The sequence below is a fragment of the Cyanistes caeruleus genome, unplaced genomic scaffold (assembly GCF_971803275.1).
Source record: "Cyanistes caeruleus unplaced genomic scaffold, bCyaCae1.hap1.1 HAP1_SCAFFOLD_135, whole genome shotgun sequence".
Taxonomy (NCBI): Eukaryota; Metazoa; Chordata; class Aves; order Passeriformes; family Paridae; genus Cyanistes; species Cyanistes caeruleus.
In genome coordinates, this window is record NW_028255932.1 from 403,187 (window position 1) to 421,415 (window position 18,229).

Below are 18,229 nucleotides of genomic sequence, written 5' to 3' on the forward strand. Positions count from 1 at the left end.
AAAGGTAGAAAGGTGAGAGTGAGGAAGAACAGTTTTCCTTCATCTCTTGATAACTCCTCCTTGCCAAAACTACCCCCTCCTCAAATTACGGAGTTAACCACGCAGGCATAGTGACGTTTTAAACTCATTACCATGAATTTTAGTCTGAAGTGGAGCATGGGAGGTGTTAAGCATTAGGAATATGTATTAGTATTAATATGTATTAATATTTTGGATATTCAAGACTTCTGTAAATAAATAGACACTGGAATCTCTTTTCAACTTGCAGTGCATATTAAGGGGATGACTCCCGCACTCGCCCAGTGCTGTGATTAAACATCCACTTTGTAACTTTAAACTGTTGGAGAGTATTTTTGTCCATTAACAGATTGATGTTGATACTGGATTGTTGCCGCCAATTTGTTTAGTTTTATTAAATTAAGAGTTGGTTTACCCCAGTTGCTCCCCTGTTATCCAAAATGGTTTGTCCCCAGATGCCCATCATTGTAAACCCTTCCCTTTTTCCAGATTGTTCCCCATCCATCACCCCAATCCTGCCCCCGAGTCCTATCAATCTATGTAAACCCCACCTTTTGTTCCAGTTCTTTCCCTGCCTATCATGCCTTCCTTTACGCCCTATTGATTGTACAACTGCCTTCCCTCCCCCGGGTCCCTGCCATTGGTTCTGCGTATTGTAATCCCCACCCACAACTCCTCCCCTGCTGCTGTCCCATTGGTCGCTGTATGGGCCGCCCACAGTCCTTAAACCTGGCGCAGGGCGGTGCCCAGTGTTCTCGGCTCAGACCTCTTCCCTTCAATTCCGGCCCGTACCTTGTCTCCTTCCCCTACACCTGTTGGAATAAACTTGGTCCTGGGAAATTGGGAGAGCCTGAGCACTCTTTCTCCCTTCGCCACAACCCGTGTCGCCCTGTGAGCTATAACGCCAGAGCGCAGAGGAGCTCTGGAGGTTCCAGGTTGAGCCACGCAGTGCTCGCCTGGTTCCCCACTCCTGCCGCTGCCGTCGGCCAGAAGTAGCCGAGGCGTGAAGGGGCGAGCGGGCAGCAACAGCGGATCAATATCGCTATTTTGGTAAATCGCTCCCAGTCTCTTCCCAGCCTCCCCAGGATCCACCAGAGCCCCTCCTGTTCCTCTCAGGATCCCACAGCCCCCTCCCGATTTCTCCCCATTGCCCCAGGACCCCCAAACCCTCTCCCAGTCCCTTCCCAGCCCCACCAGGACTCATCAAGACTCCTCCCAGTCTCTTCCCAGCACAACCAACCTCATCCCAATCCCTGTTTTCCAATCTCCTTCCAGCTCCTCCAGGCTCACTCAAATCCCTCCCTGTGACACCCAGCACCCCCAAACTCCCTCCCAGTTTCCACCAGGAACGCCAGAACCCCATCTCACCCTCCTCGGCATCCTTCAAACCCCTTCCCAGCCATTCTTGACCCCCAAACCCCTCTCCCAGTTTAAACCAGTCTGTCTCAAACTCCCTCCCAGTTCCTCCCAGCACACCCCAATCCCCCTCTGGGCCCCCCCAGTGCCTTCCCCGCTGCCCCCGGCGCTGTGGGGGCCGGGCCGTGCCCCAGTGCCGGCTCAGGGGGTGCTCCAGGCTGCCGTGCTCCACCTGGCAGCTGGAGCTGAGCCCGCATTGCCGGGGGCGGTTTCCAGCAGCACCAGGAGCTGCTGGCTCCAGTCCCCGCTGGGGAGCACGGCAGTGGCCAGCACGTGGCCCGAGAGCTGCTGCTGGCCCTGGGAGCAGCTCAGCTGGATGTGGGCAGGGGAGAAATCCATCAGGGAGCAGAGCAGGCGGCCGGGGCCGGGCTGGGAGCTGGAGGGCACCAGCGAGATGGACACGCTGGGATGGGCACTGGGAGAGAGTGGGGACAGAGTGGCATGAGCTTGGGGGGGAACTGGGAGAGATGAAAGACGAGTGGCATTGGGAGGGACTGGGAAAGGACTGGCAGGGACTGGGGTGGCACTGTGAGAGATGAGAGTGGATACCGGAAACTGGAAGAGAGCGTGGAGGTCTGGAAGTGAAGCGGGAATGAACACGGAATAGACTGAGAATGGGCTAAAAAGGAGTGGGAGGGACTGTGGTGGCACTGGGCGGGACTGTGGTGGCACTGGGCGGGACTGTGGTGGCACTGGGAGGGACTGTGGTGGCACTGGGAGGGACTGTGGTGGCACTGGGTGGGACTGTGGTGGCACTGGGAGGGACTGTGGTGGCACTGGGTGGGACTGTGGTGGCACTGGGTGGGACTGTGGTGGCACTGGGCGGGACTGTGGTGGCACTGGGAGGGACTGTGGTGGCACTGGGAGGGACTGTGGTGGCACTGGGTGGGACTGTGGTGGCACTGGGCGGGACTGTGGTGGCACTGGGAGGGACTGGGAATGAAGTGCGCGACACTGGGCGGCCGAGTCCAGCGCGGGGCTCTCGGCTCTGTGGATCTGCCCGGCAACTGATGAGTCACCAGAGAGACGCGCTCTGATTGGCTGAGGGGCGGCAGATCCACGGAGGGGCGAGATGGACAGGCGGAGTGACTGGGATGGACTGGGAGAGGCTGGGATGGACTGGGAGAGCCACGGGAGCCACTGGGTGGGACAATGGGCCCCGGGGATGGGCACAAGGAAGGCTGAGGGCTCTGGGGTGATTCCCAGGGAGGTTTGGAGGGACACGGCCGGGCCCCTCTCTGTGCCCCGCGAGCAGCGGCCCGGACAGAAAAGTTCAGGAGCAGGAGGAGGTGTTTCTCAAGATTGATTTTAATCCTCATTCTCCTGGTCTGATTTGCTCAGTCCTAAGTTCAGTTCATTTCCCCGTGTCGGGCTGTTGTGGCCCTGATGGTGATCCCTGAGTGACCTCTCCCTGCCCTTGTCCCGACCCACGAGGATTTGGATTTGTTTCAGTTCAGTGGAATTCGTGGTGATTTGGGGGAGCTGGAGCAAAGCAGCTGGAAAGCACAGTGGGCTTGAGAGGGACTGAACCAGGGCAGGAGTTGGGGCTGCCTCGAGTGAGCTCTCACATTGTGAACCTTCATGGGGTCTTTCTAAGGGAATTTTGTTGAATTTTTACATTCTTTATTAAAAAGCAGAGTCACAGATGGAGCTGTGCTTTCAGCTTGAAATGAGGGGATGGAACGTGGGCACTGTAACTTCCATAACCTCAAGATGTTCCTTGATCCTGGACACTTTAGCTTTGGCAATCTGAAGCCCTTCAGCAGCAATGTCTCTGCCACCCCCTGGTTTCTGGCTCAGACCCAGCTCGCAGCTTGGACAAGGTCTGGGCTTTGTCCTCTTGAGCTTCGGGAGCCTCCCGGGAAGCAGCAGCCCTCCCCAGACCACCCTTGGTAGCACTTTTTCTTTTCTCTCTGCTGACGATTTTATCCCCAAAACTGCCGTGGGAACGTTGTATCCAAGCTCATCCTCCAGCCCTGCACTTTCCTCCTGTGAATTCCCTGTGCAGGGAATGTGTCTGTGCTTTTCCCTGCTCTGTTCACTGACAAACAAACCTGAGCCCGTGGGACTGTCAGAGCTCCTTCATGCCATGAAATCAGGTTGTGTTTCTCATGGCATGTTCTGGAGGAGCTTTTCTTGGTGTGTCTTGTGCTGCTGGAAATGACACAAGAGCCAGGAGGGAACAGAAGCTGCTGCTGCCCGCTGGCTCAGGGCCAGGGAACCAAGTTGTGCTCCCGGGCAGTTGGGCCCTGCTGGAAGCAGAGCCGCGTTTCCCTTGAGCAGCTCAAGCTTGTGACAGCTCCAAACAGGAAACCTCAGCAGAAAACTCTTCCTCCAAACTCAGCTGCTTTCCCTCCTGCAGCTGTTTGGGAAAGAGCCTCAAAGCACAGACTCTGCTGGGAGCCATTGGTGCATTTCCTCCCTCCCGGCAGCAGCAGGTCCTGAGCCCTTCACGGGCTCCTGGCCCTTCCCAAACCCTTCAGCTCCCTTTCAACTCTCAGCAGGCACTAACATGTGTATTTCGTTAATATTTAAACTGCATTTAAACTTCTCTTTTTCTCTCCTCTCTATCTTTTTAATCTCCTCTTTATCTCCTTTAATCCCGTCAGCCCCAGTAGGATGGGGATGGAGTCTTGGGGTGGGTGTGGGATGAACTGAGGATCCAGCAGAGAAGGGCAAGGCAGAGGGGAGAGGACTCAGCCAACCCTTCTGCTGCTCTCTCCTCCCCCAGGCTCCAGCTAAAGCAAGTCAGACTGGAAAGGATCCCACAAATGCTGTGTTCTCCTCCCTCTGAGCTTGGCTGGGGATCCTCAGCTTCAGCCTGGTGCAGTGATGGCTTAGATTCGCTAATTTGAGATTTTTGGCTAATGCACTAAATTGAAGAGGTTTATTATTACTTAATCACCTTTCAGCTTTGCCAAGTTCTGCTGCACTGCATCTGCTTTTCTCCCAATACACTGCTAGCTCACCTACACACATGTGCTTCTTATGATAATATTTAGATTCATAGCTTGCTCTATAAAATCACACAATCACAGATGAAAACTCTCCACCATCTCACTCAATACAGTTTTTTCTTTACTTATGGCATATTCTTACTTGCAGCTATAGGAACATAAGCTTATGAATTCTCGACTCAACATCTGTGAACCTTTAGCATTGCATGAACCCAAGCTCCTTCCAAGGCTGTCAATGAAACCCTTCAGTATCTGTGGAAGTTTCTGTCTTTCCATTTCCCACAGCCCAGCAAAGGATTTGTGACCCTTTGTGACAGAGGAGAAGCTCCCAGGCAATTTTGTGTTTGCTGTAGGGAAGGTTGGGTTGCTCTGCATCAATTCCCAGAGCAGCACAGAGCATTGGCTTTGTGATGTCAGGGCATGGATGCCACCTTGTCGTGGTGACATCCCAAGGTTGCCTTGGTGCACGGAAGGTCTCAGGGTCAGAGCAGCTCTTGGGCTTGCTCAGTGCAGGAGCATCCTCCTGCTTGAGGCGTTTGTCAGTGGGCAGCTGCACACTGACAGGAGCCTTGTTTGTTCTTGTGGTGGAGCAGAGTGTGCAAACTGGCAAAAATGATGGAGCAGCTCGCTGCTGCGATTTGCACCATCTATGTCATCGGATACTCCGGCTATTATCTGACCAACCTGGCACGTAAGTAGAGGTTTTCCCTGGCTGGAACCTGAGCTGGCTTTTGTAGGTCTCCCTGCTCTTTCTTAGTGACCGGGTTGCTATTGAAACAGAAAGACCATGAGGATGCCCCTGGTTTGGTAAAGCTCCTGCCAATACCTTCAGCAAAACACGGGGTGTCTGTAGCCAGGGGGCTGCGGGCAGCATTTGCAGGGCTTCTGTTCCCTCCACGGGAGAGCCTGTGGCAGCAGAGTCTGTCATTTCCTCACTTTGCTGGCTCAATCTCTTGGGGTGACTTTACTTTTAAGATAGCTCTGAGAGCTGGGGAAGTTGAAACTGCTGGAGGCTGATGGGAGTTTTTTCTCCTGACTAATTCCTGGCCATGGGTGAGAATTGGCAGCAGTTTTAACTATTGAGAAGTGAGATCAACCTGTGAACACCACCTGAAGATGTGAGGCCGGGAATTTCTTGCTCTCTTTGGTTTCTGGCTTCTGACGAGGTCACAGGGCTCTGTCTCGGCCTCCTCCCCCCCTCCAGGCTGGACAAGGCTGCAGAGGGCGGGGTGGGGGGAGAAACGGAGCCGGCCAGCCTGACTTGGTTTGCAGTTTCTGCCACTGAACTGAAACCTGACACCATCAACATCTGCAGCTTTAGCAAGATTTTAACTCTTTTACTGCCTGCATGAGACTTGCAGATTAATCCTTTCTTTCCAGAGAGAGGGAGAGGGAGTGATCAACCAGCAACCCATCAAAGAGAGTGAAGAAAAAAATTAAATTTAGAGGGGGAAGAGAAAGAAGGAGATGCTTTAATAAGCTGAAATATTTTTCTGTTAAAGCTATGGAGATGGACAGTAGTGTTCTGAAAAAATCTCCTTTAATTCATAAAAGAGTATATTGGGAGGAATGGAGTGTTTCCAAGTGTGGATTTTGAGCAAATGATGAAGTAGTTGTGACACTGTGAGATGCTGGAACAGAGGGGGAGAAGTTGAAGATTTGTGGCTTTTAAGAAGCAAAAAGAGAAAACTTCTGTTTCCAGAGAAGCTCACAGAGACAGATGAAGAGAACTTTTGCCTTTGAATAACTCATTCATAAAAATGACATCCCTAGACTCATGACCCATAACACACCTCAGAGTGATGGGAAATGGGAGGAGACAACTGATGGCAGATTTCCGGGCAGCTGGCATCAGAGAAATAGAAAGCTATGAAGAAAAATAGTTTTCTTGTGAAAAACTCCATAGATAGCAGAAGAAGACTTCTGTTTCTCTACAAAGACTGATGAAAAGACTCTAGCAGGAATTGGGACTGTTGTAAACACCAAAGTTCCAAAGTATTTTTGTCTCTATGTTGTCATGTAAACAAGGGAATGGTTGGGTAGTGGGGGAGAAAAGGGTTGTTCTGGAAGTTTTATTCTGGTTTCTTATTCTTGTAGTTTTTGTTAATAAACTTTCTTTATTCCATTTAAGTTTTAAGCCTGTTTTTCTCTTGTTCTAATCCATATCTCACAGCCAGAAATAAGTAAGTTTTCTAGTGATTTTTTAGTTGCTGCTTTAAACCACACCAGTCAAGCAGGACACCTTTGAAAATGCAGACTGGGAGATCTTCTCAGATGCTGCTCTAAACAGGCCACGGTTCTCTCCAGTTTTCTCAAAGAATTTGGTTCATTTTCCTTGCCCACTGCAGGTCATCTGAGCCGTGTGTTCAGAGGTGCCGATCCTGAGGTGAGTCAGAAAGGAACATTTGATGTTCCTGGTGTTTCAGAATTGTGCAGGGAACTGTGAGCTTGGCCTGTGGCAGTAGAGTGCAGAGGGCCAGCTGGGTGGGCTGAAAGAAGATCCATTTCCATGTTTACAACAGCAATAGCAAAGGCATTGTTGGCTATTTCCTAATTTTCCATTGCAGAGCTTTAAAAGAACTCAAAGCTCAGATTTGCAGAGAGAACGTTGCTTGCTGATAGTAGCCAGGGTGAACTCTCTAATTCAGAGCTATTTGCAGCCTGGCTGAATTAACCCATTTTGATTTAGTTGGAGAGACTTAGAATCCCATTGCTATCAAAGCTGATGATTTGTGCTTGGTAGAGCTGGTTGTAGAAATCGAGCTGAAGAGAAATAAGGTTCTAAATGATAGGGAGCTGCCTGTCCCTAACTCCACCATCTGTCCACAGAGCCCAGAAGCAAGAGCAGACTCTGCTGGGGCTCCCTCTGCTCCTGGAGAAGAGGCCAAAGAGGAGCAAAATGAGCAAAAGGAGCACGAGCCTCCAGCTGTGGTCACAGCCCAGCCTGACCATGCCCAGACAGTAAGTGCCAGTGCTGGGTGCTGCTGTCTTTAGTGCAAGGCAGAGCTGCAAGTTTCTGAGCAGCCAGCACTTGCTGTTGCTGGCTGAGGATGCTGAGTGCTGGAGTCCTGCCAGCACCCAGCCATTCCCCCATCCCGTGGCAGCTGGAAATTTGGCTTTGAGCCGTCGTGCTGAGGCCCCAAAGCGCTGCTGCCTGCGGGTGAGCAGCTGGCTGCTTGGCTCAGGGAAGCTCTGTCTCTTGGCTTCTGCCAAGCCATGGCCAAGGGCTCACACGGCATTTCTGGGGCTCACAGGGCTTGCTTTGTTTGCTGTCTCTTTTTGGAAACCTCAGGATGACCTGGAGAAGTGTTCTGCAGTTTCCTTGAGTAATTCTTCACTTCTGCAGAGTCTTTTAGGCCACCTGTCTTTTGGCTTTTGATAAGCTGCAGGGAGATGATTGTGTTGTCCATGAAGCTGTGGCTGGCCATTCTTGTCCTGTGTGGCCAAAGAAACAAACTGTGTAGTTCTGAACCCTTCTTCTGAGGCAAAATCCACAAGTGGCAAGTTTCTCTTGATACGTTTTGTGGTGAAGTCTGCAGCTTTGGAAACTGCATTGGAGCCTAGTGTGGGGGCAAAGCTGCAAGTCCTTGAGTGCTGTCTTGTGCTGCTAAGAACCCCTTTAGAGATGGTTGTTTTTTCTCCTCAGAGCTGTTTTCCTCCTCCTGCCTCTTCTGTCCTGACACTCCCTGTTTAACCTATAAATTTCTGCCTGTCCTACTGAGGTGGGACAATTCCATGGTTTAGGTGGTTTTTGGTGACTTTGGTCATACATGCATTACATGACCCATGGCTTCCTTCATTGGCATCCCTAGGGGTGTGTCAATTAATTTGTTGGTGGGGCCTTTTGAGGATCTCTGTCAGTGCCACTCAGAATTCTCAGCTGACAAAAGAGGGAGGAGAAACACCTTGGTCCTCTTCCATATCCTGAGGTGGCCATAGAGGCTCTCTGACCTGCAGCAGAGGATCCAATTGCACACATCCTTGTCCCCTGAATGAGCAGGATTTCTAACAAGAGTGTAGATGTCGGAAGGGCAGGAGTGGCAGTGCAGGCCTGAAAAGAACATGAACTCCAGCAGTGTCTCTCCCAAGGGGTGAGCTCAGCCAGGAAGCCCCTGCAGAGCCAGGATGGAGCTGTGGGACAGGGCTGGCTGTCGGTCACTAGGGAGAGACAAGCAGGACACAGCAGAAGGGGAGGGAGGCCCTTGAGAAATGCCCCACATTTCCTGTCAGCTGCCCAAGAGTCTGTTGGAGATTCAGTGCCAGATGGGCCCTGATTGCACTGCCAGGGTCACTTTGGAATCTGTGCTTCCCCACGGGCAGAGAACAAGGCAGGAGAGCAGCAGCACAGAGCTTTGGGAACGTGGGAGCCCATCAGCCTTTGAGTCTTGGCCCACAAATGTTGGATGAGAAGCTGAAGCCCTTCTTCTCTTGCTTTCTCTGCAGGTCCATCCAGAGAAAGAGCAGGAGCAGATTGTTTTATCAGGACGGCCGTGCCAGCCTGAGGGAGAGCTGTTCCCAGCCCAAGAGCAGGAAGAGCAGCTGGGGCAGCAGGTGGAAGAGCCACTGGAGAATGGCCAGGTAAGGCTGACTCAGCAGGGGACAGAGTGAAGGGCAGGAAGAGGGGCATAAAACGCAGCTCTTGGGACTGAGCAGGCCACGAGTGCCAGAGGCCCTGAAAGCAAAGAGCCTCTGCAGAGATCAGCAGCGGGACAGGAGGTTACAGTGGAAGCAGAGGTGGGTAGGGAAGCAGAAAGAAGTGACTGAATGAGTGTGATTTTGAGGCTGAAACTGAGGAAGAAGCTGAGCCTGATGGCAGCTCCCAGGCACTTGCTCTCCATTTGTGTGTACAGAACATCGAGGCAGAGCCCCAGGCAGAGCTGCCCGAAGCTCCGAGGGCCATCATGGCAGTGAAGAGGAGGCCTGAGGAAGACAGAAGCATCGAAGAGGAGATGAATCTCCCCTGGCAGAGAGGAAATCAACAGAACCAGGTGAGTGAAAGTGTGGCAGACACTCCACTCACAGAAATTCCTCTCTGTCATTCTTCACAGGCCTCCGAGGAGGAGCTTCTGGCAGAGCTGCAGGAAGCTGAGGCTAGGATCAGGGCAAGGGAGAACAGGCTGGAGGAAGAAAGAAGAATAATCGAAGAGAAATTTCATCTTCTCGCTAAGCAGCAAGAGGCTCTAGAAAATCGAGTGAGTGAAAGAGCGATAGGCACAGCAGTCACTGCAGTCTGGTGCTTTCTGCCCTTCTTGCCTTTCCTCTGCAGAGCAGCAGGGGGCTGGGCTGATGCCTCTCAGTGCCATCCTGCTGTAGTGTCTATCCCAGCTGCTTGGAAGGACATTTCCTGCTGTGCTCAATCTCAGCTACTGCCCTGGACAGTGGCACCAGTCATTTGCCCCTTTTGCCAGCACTCATCTCAAGGGATTCCTGCTGGCCTGCTCCTGCTCTCCTTGTTTCTTCAGGGCTTTTTGCAAGTGAACACAGTCCCCCAGACAGATTTGGAATACAAGCTGCAAGCTGTCTGTATCCCTTGGTGAATCTGCTGCTGTCCTGCTCTTTCCCTTTTCTCACAGTCAATGAGCCTTGGCACACAGGGACAAGCTGTGGTCTCTGACTGCTTTGTTCTGTTTGACTTGAGGTGGACGTGTTGATATCTCACCTGGCAGCCTGCGAAGGCTTCCAGCAAATGCCGGCTGATGAAGAGCCCCAAGGTCGGCAGCAGGCACAGGTACTGTCCCAAGCACAAGTGCTGCAGGCTGAGCACCTTCTGAAGATGGTGCAGGAAAAGAGGACTGAGGGGGAGGAGCTCCAACATTAGAACAAGGAGCTGCAAATGTGTCTGCAGCCCTTGGAGGGGGAAAGGGATCCTTGGGAGGAAGTGCAATGGTCGTTGTTGCAGTCATCCTTCAGAAAATCCAGGAAAATGGAATATGAAACTGGCCATCAACTTGATTAAAACCAACCTTGGGTTTTGACCATTTGGTTCCAGAAGTGGGCATCCAAAAAATCCAGTTGATGAGCTTTGCATGTGGCTAACAGCAACTTCCTAAGGGCTTGCATTTGAAAAGGAAACTCGGGGTAATCTCTGCCAGCCAGCTTTCTGACACAAACTCCTTTCTTCTTGCAGATCTACACAGGCTCTTCCATCCAATCTGCTGCAGCAGCAGCAGCAGCAGCAGCATCTAAAGGAGCCTTTGTTGCCCAAGCTGAGCAGTGGAGCCGGGGCAGTTTGTCCATTTCCAGCAGTGACACATCTGCTGCTCAGCTCCAGGAGAGCCTGGGAGACTTCGTGGAGCAACTGAGTACGTCTGGTGTATTTCTTGTCTGAGGGACAGTGTATTGTGTGCACGTGCCAGCAGAGCTGTAGCAAATGATCCTCCTCACTTTGGTGTCCCAGAGACATTTAGGACTCCCCACAGGAACTGCTGTGCTCTGAGGCAGCGAGAGAGCGCTCTGGTTGTTCCTGCTGCCTCTGAGGGCAGCTTGGACTGGCTCGGCTTTGCCTGGCATTCCCTTGCCACTAAAGGCAGCAGCAGGAATTGTTCTTGGATCAGCAGAAGGCTGTGGCCTAGCAAATGATCTATGCAAGTCCTGTGTGCTAGTGGCCAAACTGAACAGAATATTTGATTCCTAGATTCTCCTTAGACTCCAGACTTCCCACCAGTCGTCAGAACCAAAAGACTTCAGAGATATTGATTGGTTTTGGGGTTTTGTCTTTTTGTTGTGGTTCCGTTTTTAGTTTTCAGTTTTTATCCTTGTTTGGTTTTGCATTTAGGGGTTTTTGCTTTTTCTCCATCCTGAAAGAGCTGTTCTGCCCCAGGTGTCTTACTGGTGTCATTTTTAGGACTGTTCTTATTGCCTCTACTACATCTACAAGGTTTTTGTGAGGATGCTGTATTTTTGTCAGTGAGGACTCCTTTGAAAGAACATCAGGTGACAGCAGAAACAGAGAGCAAGAGATGTTTTCATTGGGCCCACAATGAAGAAACAGATATTTGTATAACAATCTGTAATTAATATCCCAGTTTTATTTTTCTAAAGATGTGTCCAAGAGACACATCCACGTGGTGTGATCAGATAAAACAGCACTGCAGGCATTTCTCAGGAGCGAGCCTGCAGCCCCTGTGCTGTGTATTCCTCAGATCCATGGCACTTTTTCATACCTGATTCCCAGCCATTCCCATGACTCTTAGAATCCTACCTATTGGCCCAAGCCCTGCTCAGATCAGTCTTTGGGAAAACACATCAAGCCCTCTGTGATTCTGCAGCACAACCCATTTAATCTGCTTCTTGCCCATAACAGCTGCCAGTGCTGTGCTCTCAGAAAAGACCTGGTGGGGCTGAGAAAAGATCCCAGCTGATTTGGTGTCTACCTTCACCTGCTGGGACACAAAAGGGCCTTGATCTGTACCTGGCTGTGTCTGATCTCCAAGGCAATGCTGTTGTGTCCTGAACGGGGGCCACAGCTTGTCAGCGGCTCAGGCTGGCTGTGTCTTCTTGCCATTGCTTGTCAGTGCTCATGCTTGGCCTTTGCCAGCCTTGTGCTGTGCCCTGCTGTGCTCTCTGAGCTTCATTTCCTTCCACAAGGACTGGACAAAATCAGTCTCTCTGCTGCCCATTTGTACTGCACAACTGCCTGTCTTGTTGCTGCTGTGCTTGCTGCCCAGCTGACCACAGAGGGTTCAGAGCCCCAGACAGCGGGGCTGCCTTTGGCATCTCCTGCAAGTTGGGATCTCTGCCTGAAAGTCAGCATCTTGCATTTTGTTTCCCTCAGGGAGAATGGTGAACAAGGAAAATCCTGTAACAAAATACATTGAACTGGAAAGTCTTGGCAGCGGGTGAGTCCAACCACAGTCACTTCTACACAGCCATGGGCCAGGTGTTTCCCTGGGGGAATATCCATCAAGTGGGAAGTCAGACAAGGTGTCCACATGTTTAGACAGCGGGCTTAGTCTGCCCCATCTCTCAGTACTGGCCAGAATTTGTCAAGTGTGCTCAGAAGGCATTGTCAAAGACATCTCCATGCTGCCAAGGTCTTGCCTGCAGCAAGGAACAGAACCTGGGAAATCTGCTTGTCTCTCAAGTGTGGGACAGCTCAGGGTTCATTTCCTTCGCATTTTTGGATGTCTCCAAATCATCTGGCCACATTAATGAAAGGAGAAGAATCTTGCTTGCCTGAAAGCACAACCTACCCCCAATGAGAGCTGTCAGATAACAGTTCTCAGGAACATTTCTCTCCAAGAGTTTGCTAAAGGAAATACTCCGTGCTCAGGATTAGAATTGCACAGTTTAGAAGGTGATAGCCGAGATGAAGGAATATGCTGCCTTTTGGAGCTGAGGCAGTAAAGCCCAAGGCTTCAGGAACAGGCCCAGTGCCCAGGCACTTGAGGGGAAAATGCATCATCTGCCTTCTGGCAGACCCCTCCTGCAACCTGCAGCTTTTAGGCATTTACAGCAGAGCTCTCCTGTCTGGACTGGCTTCCACTGCAAGATCTAAATGGCTTCTCCTTTCTATGCTGCTGTTTTGTTTCTAGGGGTTTTGGAGAGGTTTCCAGAGCACTTGACATTGCAACAGGAGGAGAGGTAAATGTCAACAGCCCCTGCAGCCTCTGCTGCTCTCCAGGCCTTTCCCCACTGCTGACAGCTGTGGCTGGAGCTTTGAGTAGAGCTGTGCTGAAAAGGCACAAGAAGCACAGACTGGAGCCAGCCTGCAAATTGCACTTGGAACAGGCTTTGTGGACAAGGCAAATCCTCAGTGGCCACGTGTCCTGTAACTGACCCCCAAGGGAGCAGAGAAATGGGCTGTTGGAATGTCACTTCCTAATTACTCCAATGATGAGGTCTAATCACAAGGCACTTGGGCACAGCTTGGCTGTGCCATTCCAAAATCACTTGCTCCATGTGTGTTGTGGTCTCATGCTACCAATTTTCTCAAGTTACTCCTTTCAATGTCATTTGAGGTGGCCATAAAGAAAATAAATGTGCAAGGAGTGAGTAGGAAGATACTAACCATGAATGAAATCAGAATCATGGAGAGTAATAGGAGTCCCAGGATCGTGAATTACTTAGCCAGGTGAGTGGTCATGGTCTTATGCCATGAATGTTTGTTTACATACTACAAGCATGAGAGCTTAAAAACCCACTTTGGTCAGTGGCAGGAAATAGAGTTGTTAATGATTATTTCTCTACTTATCTCCAATGGATGGGAAGAGACTGCATTTTGTCTGCATGAATCCACCCTGGCAAATGCAGACTGAAAATTGTTCAAAACCCTGCATCAGCCCTATCTTAAGAATTCAATACCTTCTAAGTTCATTGCCTCCACAGTTCTTTGGGCTTGAGTTTTTCAAGTTTCTTAAATGCTGATGAACCATCCAAGAGAGGATTGCCCTTGCATTGTTGCCCCTCTTTTCCATTGCTGTGCATGCCAGGAAGACTAGGTGCTTATTTCCAGAAATGCCATGCGTGACAGGTTTTTTATCTGGGCTCTTCCTAAACTGCCTTTCTCCTTGAGACAGCACAGACTGCAAACACTGCACAGCCTAGAGGCAATGTCTATGCCTTTACTTCTGCCCGTGTCTCCAAGGGACCCAGAAACAAGACTCAAGCAAAAAACCAACCTAGCCGTGCATGTTCACCTGCATGGCCTTGTTTCCTTTTTTCAGCTACCTTGTGCATGAGGAACTCTGGCTGGTGATGGAGTACATGGACGGAGGCACTCTGAGAGATCTCATCGACGAGATTCAAATGTCTGAAGGAGAGATTGCAGCTGTCAGTCGGGAGGTCAGGGATCCCATCTGTGCTTCCAAGGCCTTGAGCTGCATTGTCTGGGAAACAGGGGCTCAGAACGGGAGGGATTTCATGGGCCAAGCTTGGTTTCTGTGTTGCTGCTCGGCTATGGGCAAGCAAGAGCATCTCAAGGGAACTGTCTGCCAGTGCCCCTACACTCACTGGACTCACTTCCTGAACTCTTATCCCCTGCTCTTGTATTCTAGCTCTGTCTCTTGCATTGGCATTTGCAGTTCTCCACTGAGAAAGGTGCTGCTCTGCTCCTGTTGGAGCAGCAGGCTCTTGCTCTCAATGGCGCTGTGTTCTGCCATTCCTCCCCATTCCCCTGCAAAGGGAACCTTCCACAGCTGTTTCCTTGCTTGTGCGATGAACTCACAGCACTACTTTTTGCCCCCCTGGTTCTCTTTTCTCTCTCAGTGCCTGCAAGGACTGGATTTTCTTCACTCCAACCACGTGATCCATCGAGATGTCAAGAGCAACAACATCCTTCTCAGAACCGACGGCTCTGTCAAGCTGGGTCAGTGTATTCTTGCTCAGCTTCAGCCTTCCAGGAATGGGGGGTGTGGGGCTGCTTTCAGTGACTGCCAGCTCCCCAAAAATGCTGCTGCTGGCAGTGCAGGGGTCCCCCCTGCTGTGGGCTGAAGGCACAGTTGCAGGGTGCACACAGCTATGACAAGGAACCACAAGCAGCCAAGAGTGCTATTGCTCTGTGTGTGTCTGTGTGTGTTCCTTCCAGAGGGAGGGAGCTGCAATCTAAACCTTCAGGGGAACAAAAGGCACTGCTGGAGGAAGTGTAAGAAATGGGGGGATGTTTGAAGTAGCCAATTCATATTGCCTTGGCCAAAGCCCCAAGGAAACAGAGCAGGGAGTGTTGTCCAGGAAATTCAACTGCACATTCTCAAACTTCTACCGGGGAATTCTCTGGCTTGGTTTCCTAATTGACAGTATTAAAATTAAAAGAGTATTTTGCTTTCTCCTCAGCTGATTTTGGCCTTTCTGCTCAGCTCACCCCTGAGCAAAATCAGCGGTGCTCGGTGACCGGGACTCCTTGGTGGATGGCACCTGAAGTGGTGAAGCGTCAACCATATGGCCCCAAAGTGGACGTGTGGTCTTTTGGAATTGTGGCAATTGAAATGGCCGAACAAAAAACTCCTTATGACAGTTTCACTGCTCGATCGGTAAGGAGCAAATACTCTCTGATCCCGCTGTCTTTCTCACCTGTCCCGTGTTCTCTGCTCACTGCACAAAATCCCATGGCCATCTGCTGGAAGTACTTCCACCAAGGCCCCTTCTACAAATGGCCCTGCAGCACATCAGCATCTGCTGGAGCTTTGGTTGCAGCACTGGGGGAACTCAAGCCTTACCTCGCCCAAACCATCTCCATTCTCAGGCAGCATTTTGCTTTGCCTTAGAAGTCGTTCCAGCTCTTTTGGCTGCGTAGATGGCCCCAAGAATAGGAAACAAGCATCTCAGAGCTGCTGTTATCTTTCCAGAAATGAAGCAAAGAAACTCAAAGCAAACCAAGTTTCTAAAACAGTGCTTTTGAGAGAAGAAGTGCAGCCCCATTCTTCTCACAGGGAAACTTGCCTGAAACCTGGAGATGAGGCTGTAAAGCCAGAGTCTCTTCTGCTTCTTGTGCAGTGCTGCTGAGACACTCAGTGACCACCTTCTTTCCTAACCCAAGCCACTTTCTCCATATCACCAAGCTGGAGCCTGGTGATGGGGAGAGCCTGCCAAAACCTCCTGTTTGTTTCCTGGCACTTTCTGGGATGGGCACAGCGTTAATGCATTGACTTGAGAATCCAACGAGCACAGGCTTACCACAGGGATGACACTTCTGATTTCACCATGAATATTTTCCTTTTGCCACATAAAGGAACCTGAAATTTTCAGAGTGCTGAGAGACAGAGCTGCAGGTGGCTCCTGTGTGCCCAAACAGGCATTTTCAACCCAATACATTTGTGGAGGCATCTTAATGTGTCTGTGTTGAAAATGAGATTCCAAAGGTTTGTTTCCTTCCCTGAGGAACACCTGCTGCATTTCCTTTCTTTTCTTCCAATTACCATCATTTTCAAGAGCAGGACAAAAAGCTGGATGAGTTTTGTTTTATGGCAGCTGTGCTTAAGGGACCAACAAGCACTGCAGAGATTCTTTTCATGTACGAATCCTTGGAAATAGTAGGGTTAGTTAGAATAGCAAAATCCCTCTCCCAAAAAGGCTGCCAAGCTGCTGGGAATCCTCCGAGAAGGAAACATGTATTTGCTGATGTAGTTGCCACTAACTAGAGCAGGCAATGAAATCAGCTGCCAAGGCAAGATTTGCTGGATGTTGGCAAAGCTGTGGCTTTGGGGCTTGGGTTTTTTCATGATACAGGAAAGTCGTCATCCAAATGCTACAGGAAAGTCATCTCTGCCTCTCTGCCAGGGCAAAAACTGCCACTGCAGAGTGGAGCTTAAACAATGGGCTCTGGGAGAGCAGTTCCAGATGGGAAAGAAGCAGGTGGAGCCTTGTGTTTCCTTTTTCTCCAGGCTAAATTCCACATAGCCACAGAAGGGACCCCACAGCTGCGGCAGCCCGAGCAATTCTCGCCTTTGCTGCGTGACTTCCTGAGCTGCTGCCTGCAGAAAGGCGAGGCGCAGCGCTGGTCTGCCAAGGAGCTGCTGCAGGTAAAATGGCAAAAGGGCTGCAGGTGAAACAGTGTCCCAGGGATGGGCTCCTCCTCCACTGAAATCCAAGGCATCAGATGAGCCCCCATCCTCCTCCCTTCCAACCTTGGTGCTGTTCAGCTGACAGTGGGGAGCAATCCTAGGCTGGGCTGGGCTGGCAGGGAGTGCTGGGTTTTAGCGCTGGCTAAAATCACCAGGGCACTTACTCATTTCTTGCTGGGAGCTATGGATTAGGAGAAGGGCAAAACAGGCTTCAAACTTCAAAGGAATAACAAATTTTATTATCAGGCCCACAAGAATAAGAAAGGTCTCACCTGTGCAGTGAAAGGGTTCAATCTCACCCAGGTCATGGCAGTCACGGTGTTGGATTTCAGGCTGTGCTGGGCCCCTCTCTCTGCCCGGGAGCTGCTGGGAGGGGAGGCTCGGCCTGGAGCCGTCGCTGCACGCCGGGGAGAGGGTTTAGTGTGGGCAAGATGTCAGCAGCCGTGGCCTGGCCCAGCCTGGGGCCGGGGTCCCGCAGCCTCCATCCCCCGCCCGGGAGCCGCTGGGCTCTGGCCCGGCCTCCCCCAGGAGCACAGGCCGTGGGCGAGCAGGGCCGGCCTCACCAGAGCTCCGTTACCTTCGGGCTCCGGAAGCAAAGAGGGCCAGTGCCCGGGCTGGTGGTTTTCAAAATGTGCATCATCACAGAGGCACATCTCATTTCTAAATGGTGCAAAATGTTGTCAGTTCTCAGAACTAGCCAGCCATTGGCCTTTCTCAGACACAGGGGAAGCTCCCAGCAGCTTCTCTCAAAGAAATCACTTCCGTGCGGGGTTTCTTACTTCTTTCCCTAAATGTCAATTCATCTCAAACTAACACACAGGGACATGGAAAGGTCATCTAGTCTGTGTCCTGCAATGAGCAGGGACATCTTTCAAGAGATCAGGATACTCACACCTCAGATATTTCCAGGGGTGGGCCACCTACCAGCTCTTGGGGCAACCTGTGCCACTCTTGTCCCATGCTCCTGACCTACTCTGACTCAATCCCCTTTCCATTTAAAAAGTATTCCCCTGCCTTTGAAGCTCTTAGCTTGGAAAATCATGCTTTCTTGTTGTTTTCATTTCCTTTCTGCAGCATCAATTTATAACATCGGCCATGCCTGGGTCCAGCCTGGCACCTCTCATTGTTGCTGTGAAGAAGTGGAAGGAGGAGGCAGGAATGCAACAATCAATTTATAAACTGTCTTCTCCATGACCAACTTGGAGTAGGATTATAGAGTAGGGTTGTAGAGTAGGATTATAGAGTAGGATGGTAGTGTAGGTTTGTATTGTAGGTTTGTAGTGTAGGTTTGTAGTGTAGGATTGTAGAGTAGGATTTTAAATAAAATTTCTAAAATCTCAA

The 18,229-nt window shown here is 50.9% G+C and overlaps 1 protein-coding gene across 1 annotated transcript; it reads left to right on the top strand.

The window, feature by feature from the left end:
- The first annotated feature begins 4,847 nt into the window (after positions 1-4,847).
- Positions 4,848-18,229, top strand: LOC147646007 (serine/threonine-protein kinase PAK 3-like). Its single transcript, XM_086874036.1, has 15 exons — positions 4,848-5,082; positions 6,740-6,777; positions 7,221-7,352; positions 8,835-8,969; positions 9,242-9,583; positions 10,030-10,119; positions 10,519-10,693; positions 12,166-12,229; positions 12,926-12,974; positions 13,352-13,464; positions 14,057-14,174; positions 14,598-14,697; positions 15,162-15,358; positions 16,709-16,846; positions 17,963-18,229. Exons 1-15 carry the CDS (start codon positions 5,004-5,006, stop codon positions 18,080-18,082), a joined length of 1,890 nt encoding a protein of 629 aa, XP_086730162.1. The 5' UTR covers positions 4,848-5,003; the 3' UTR covers positions 18,083-18,229.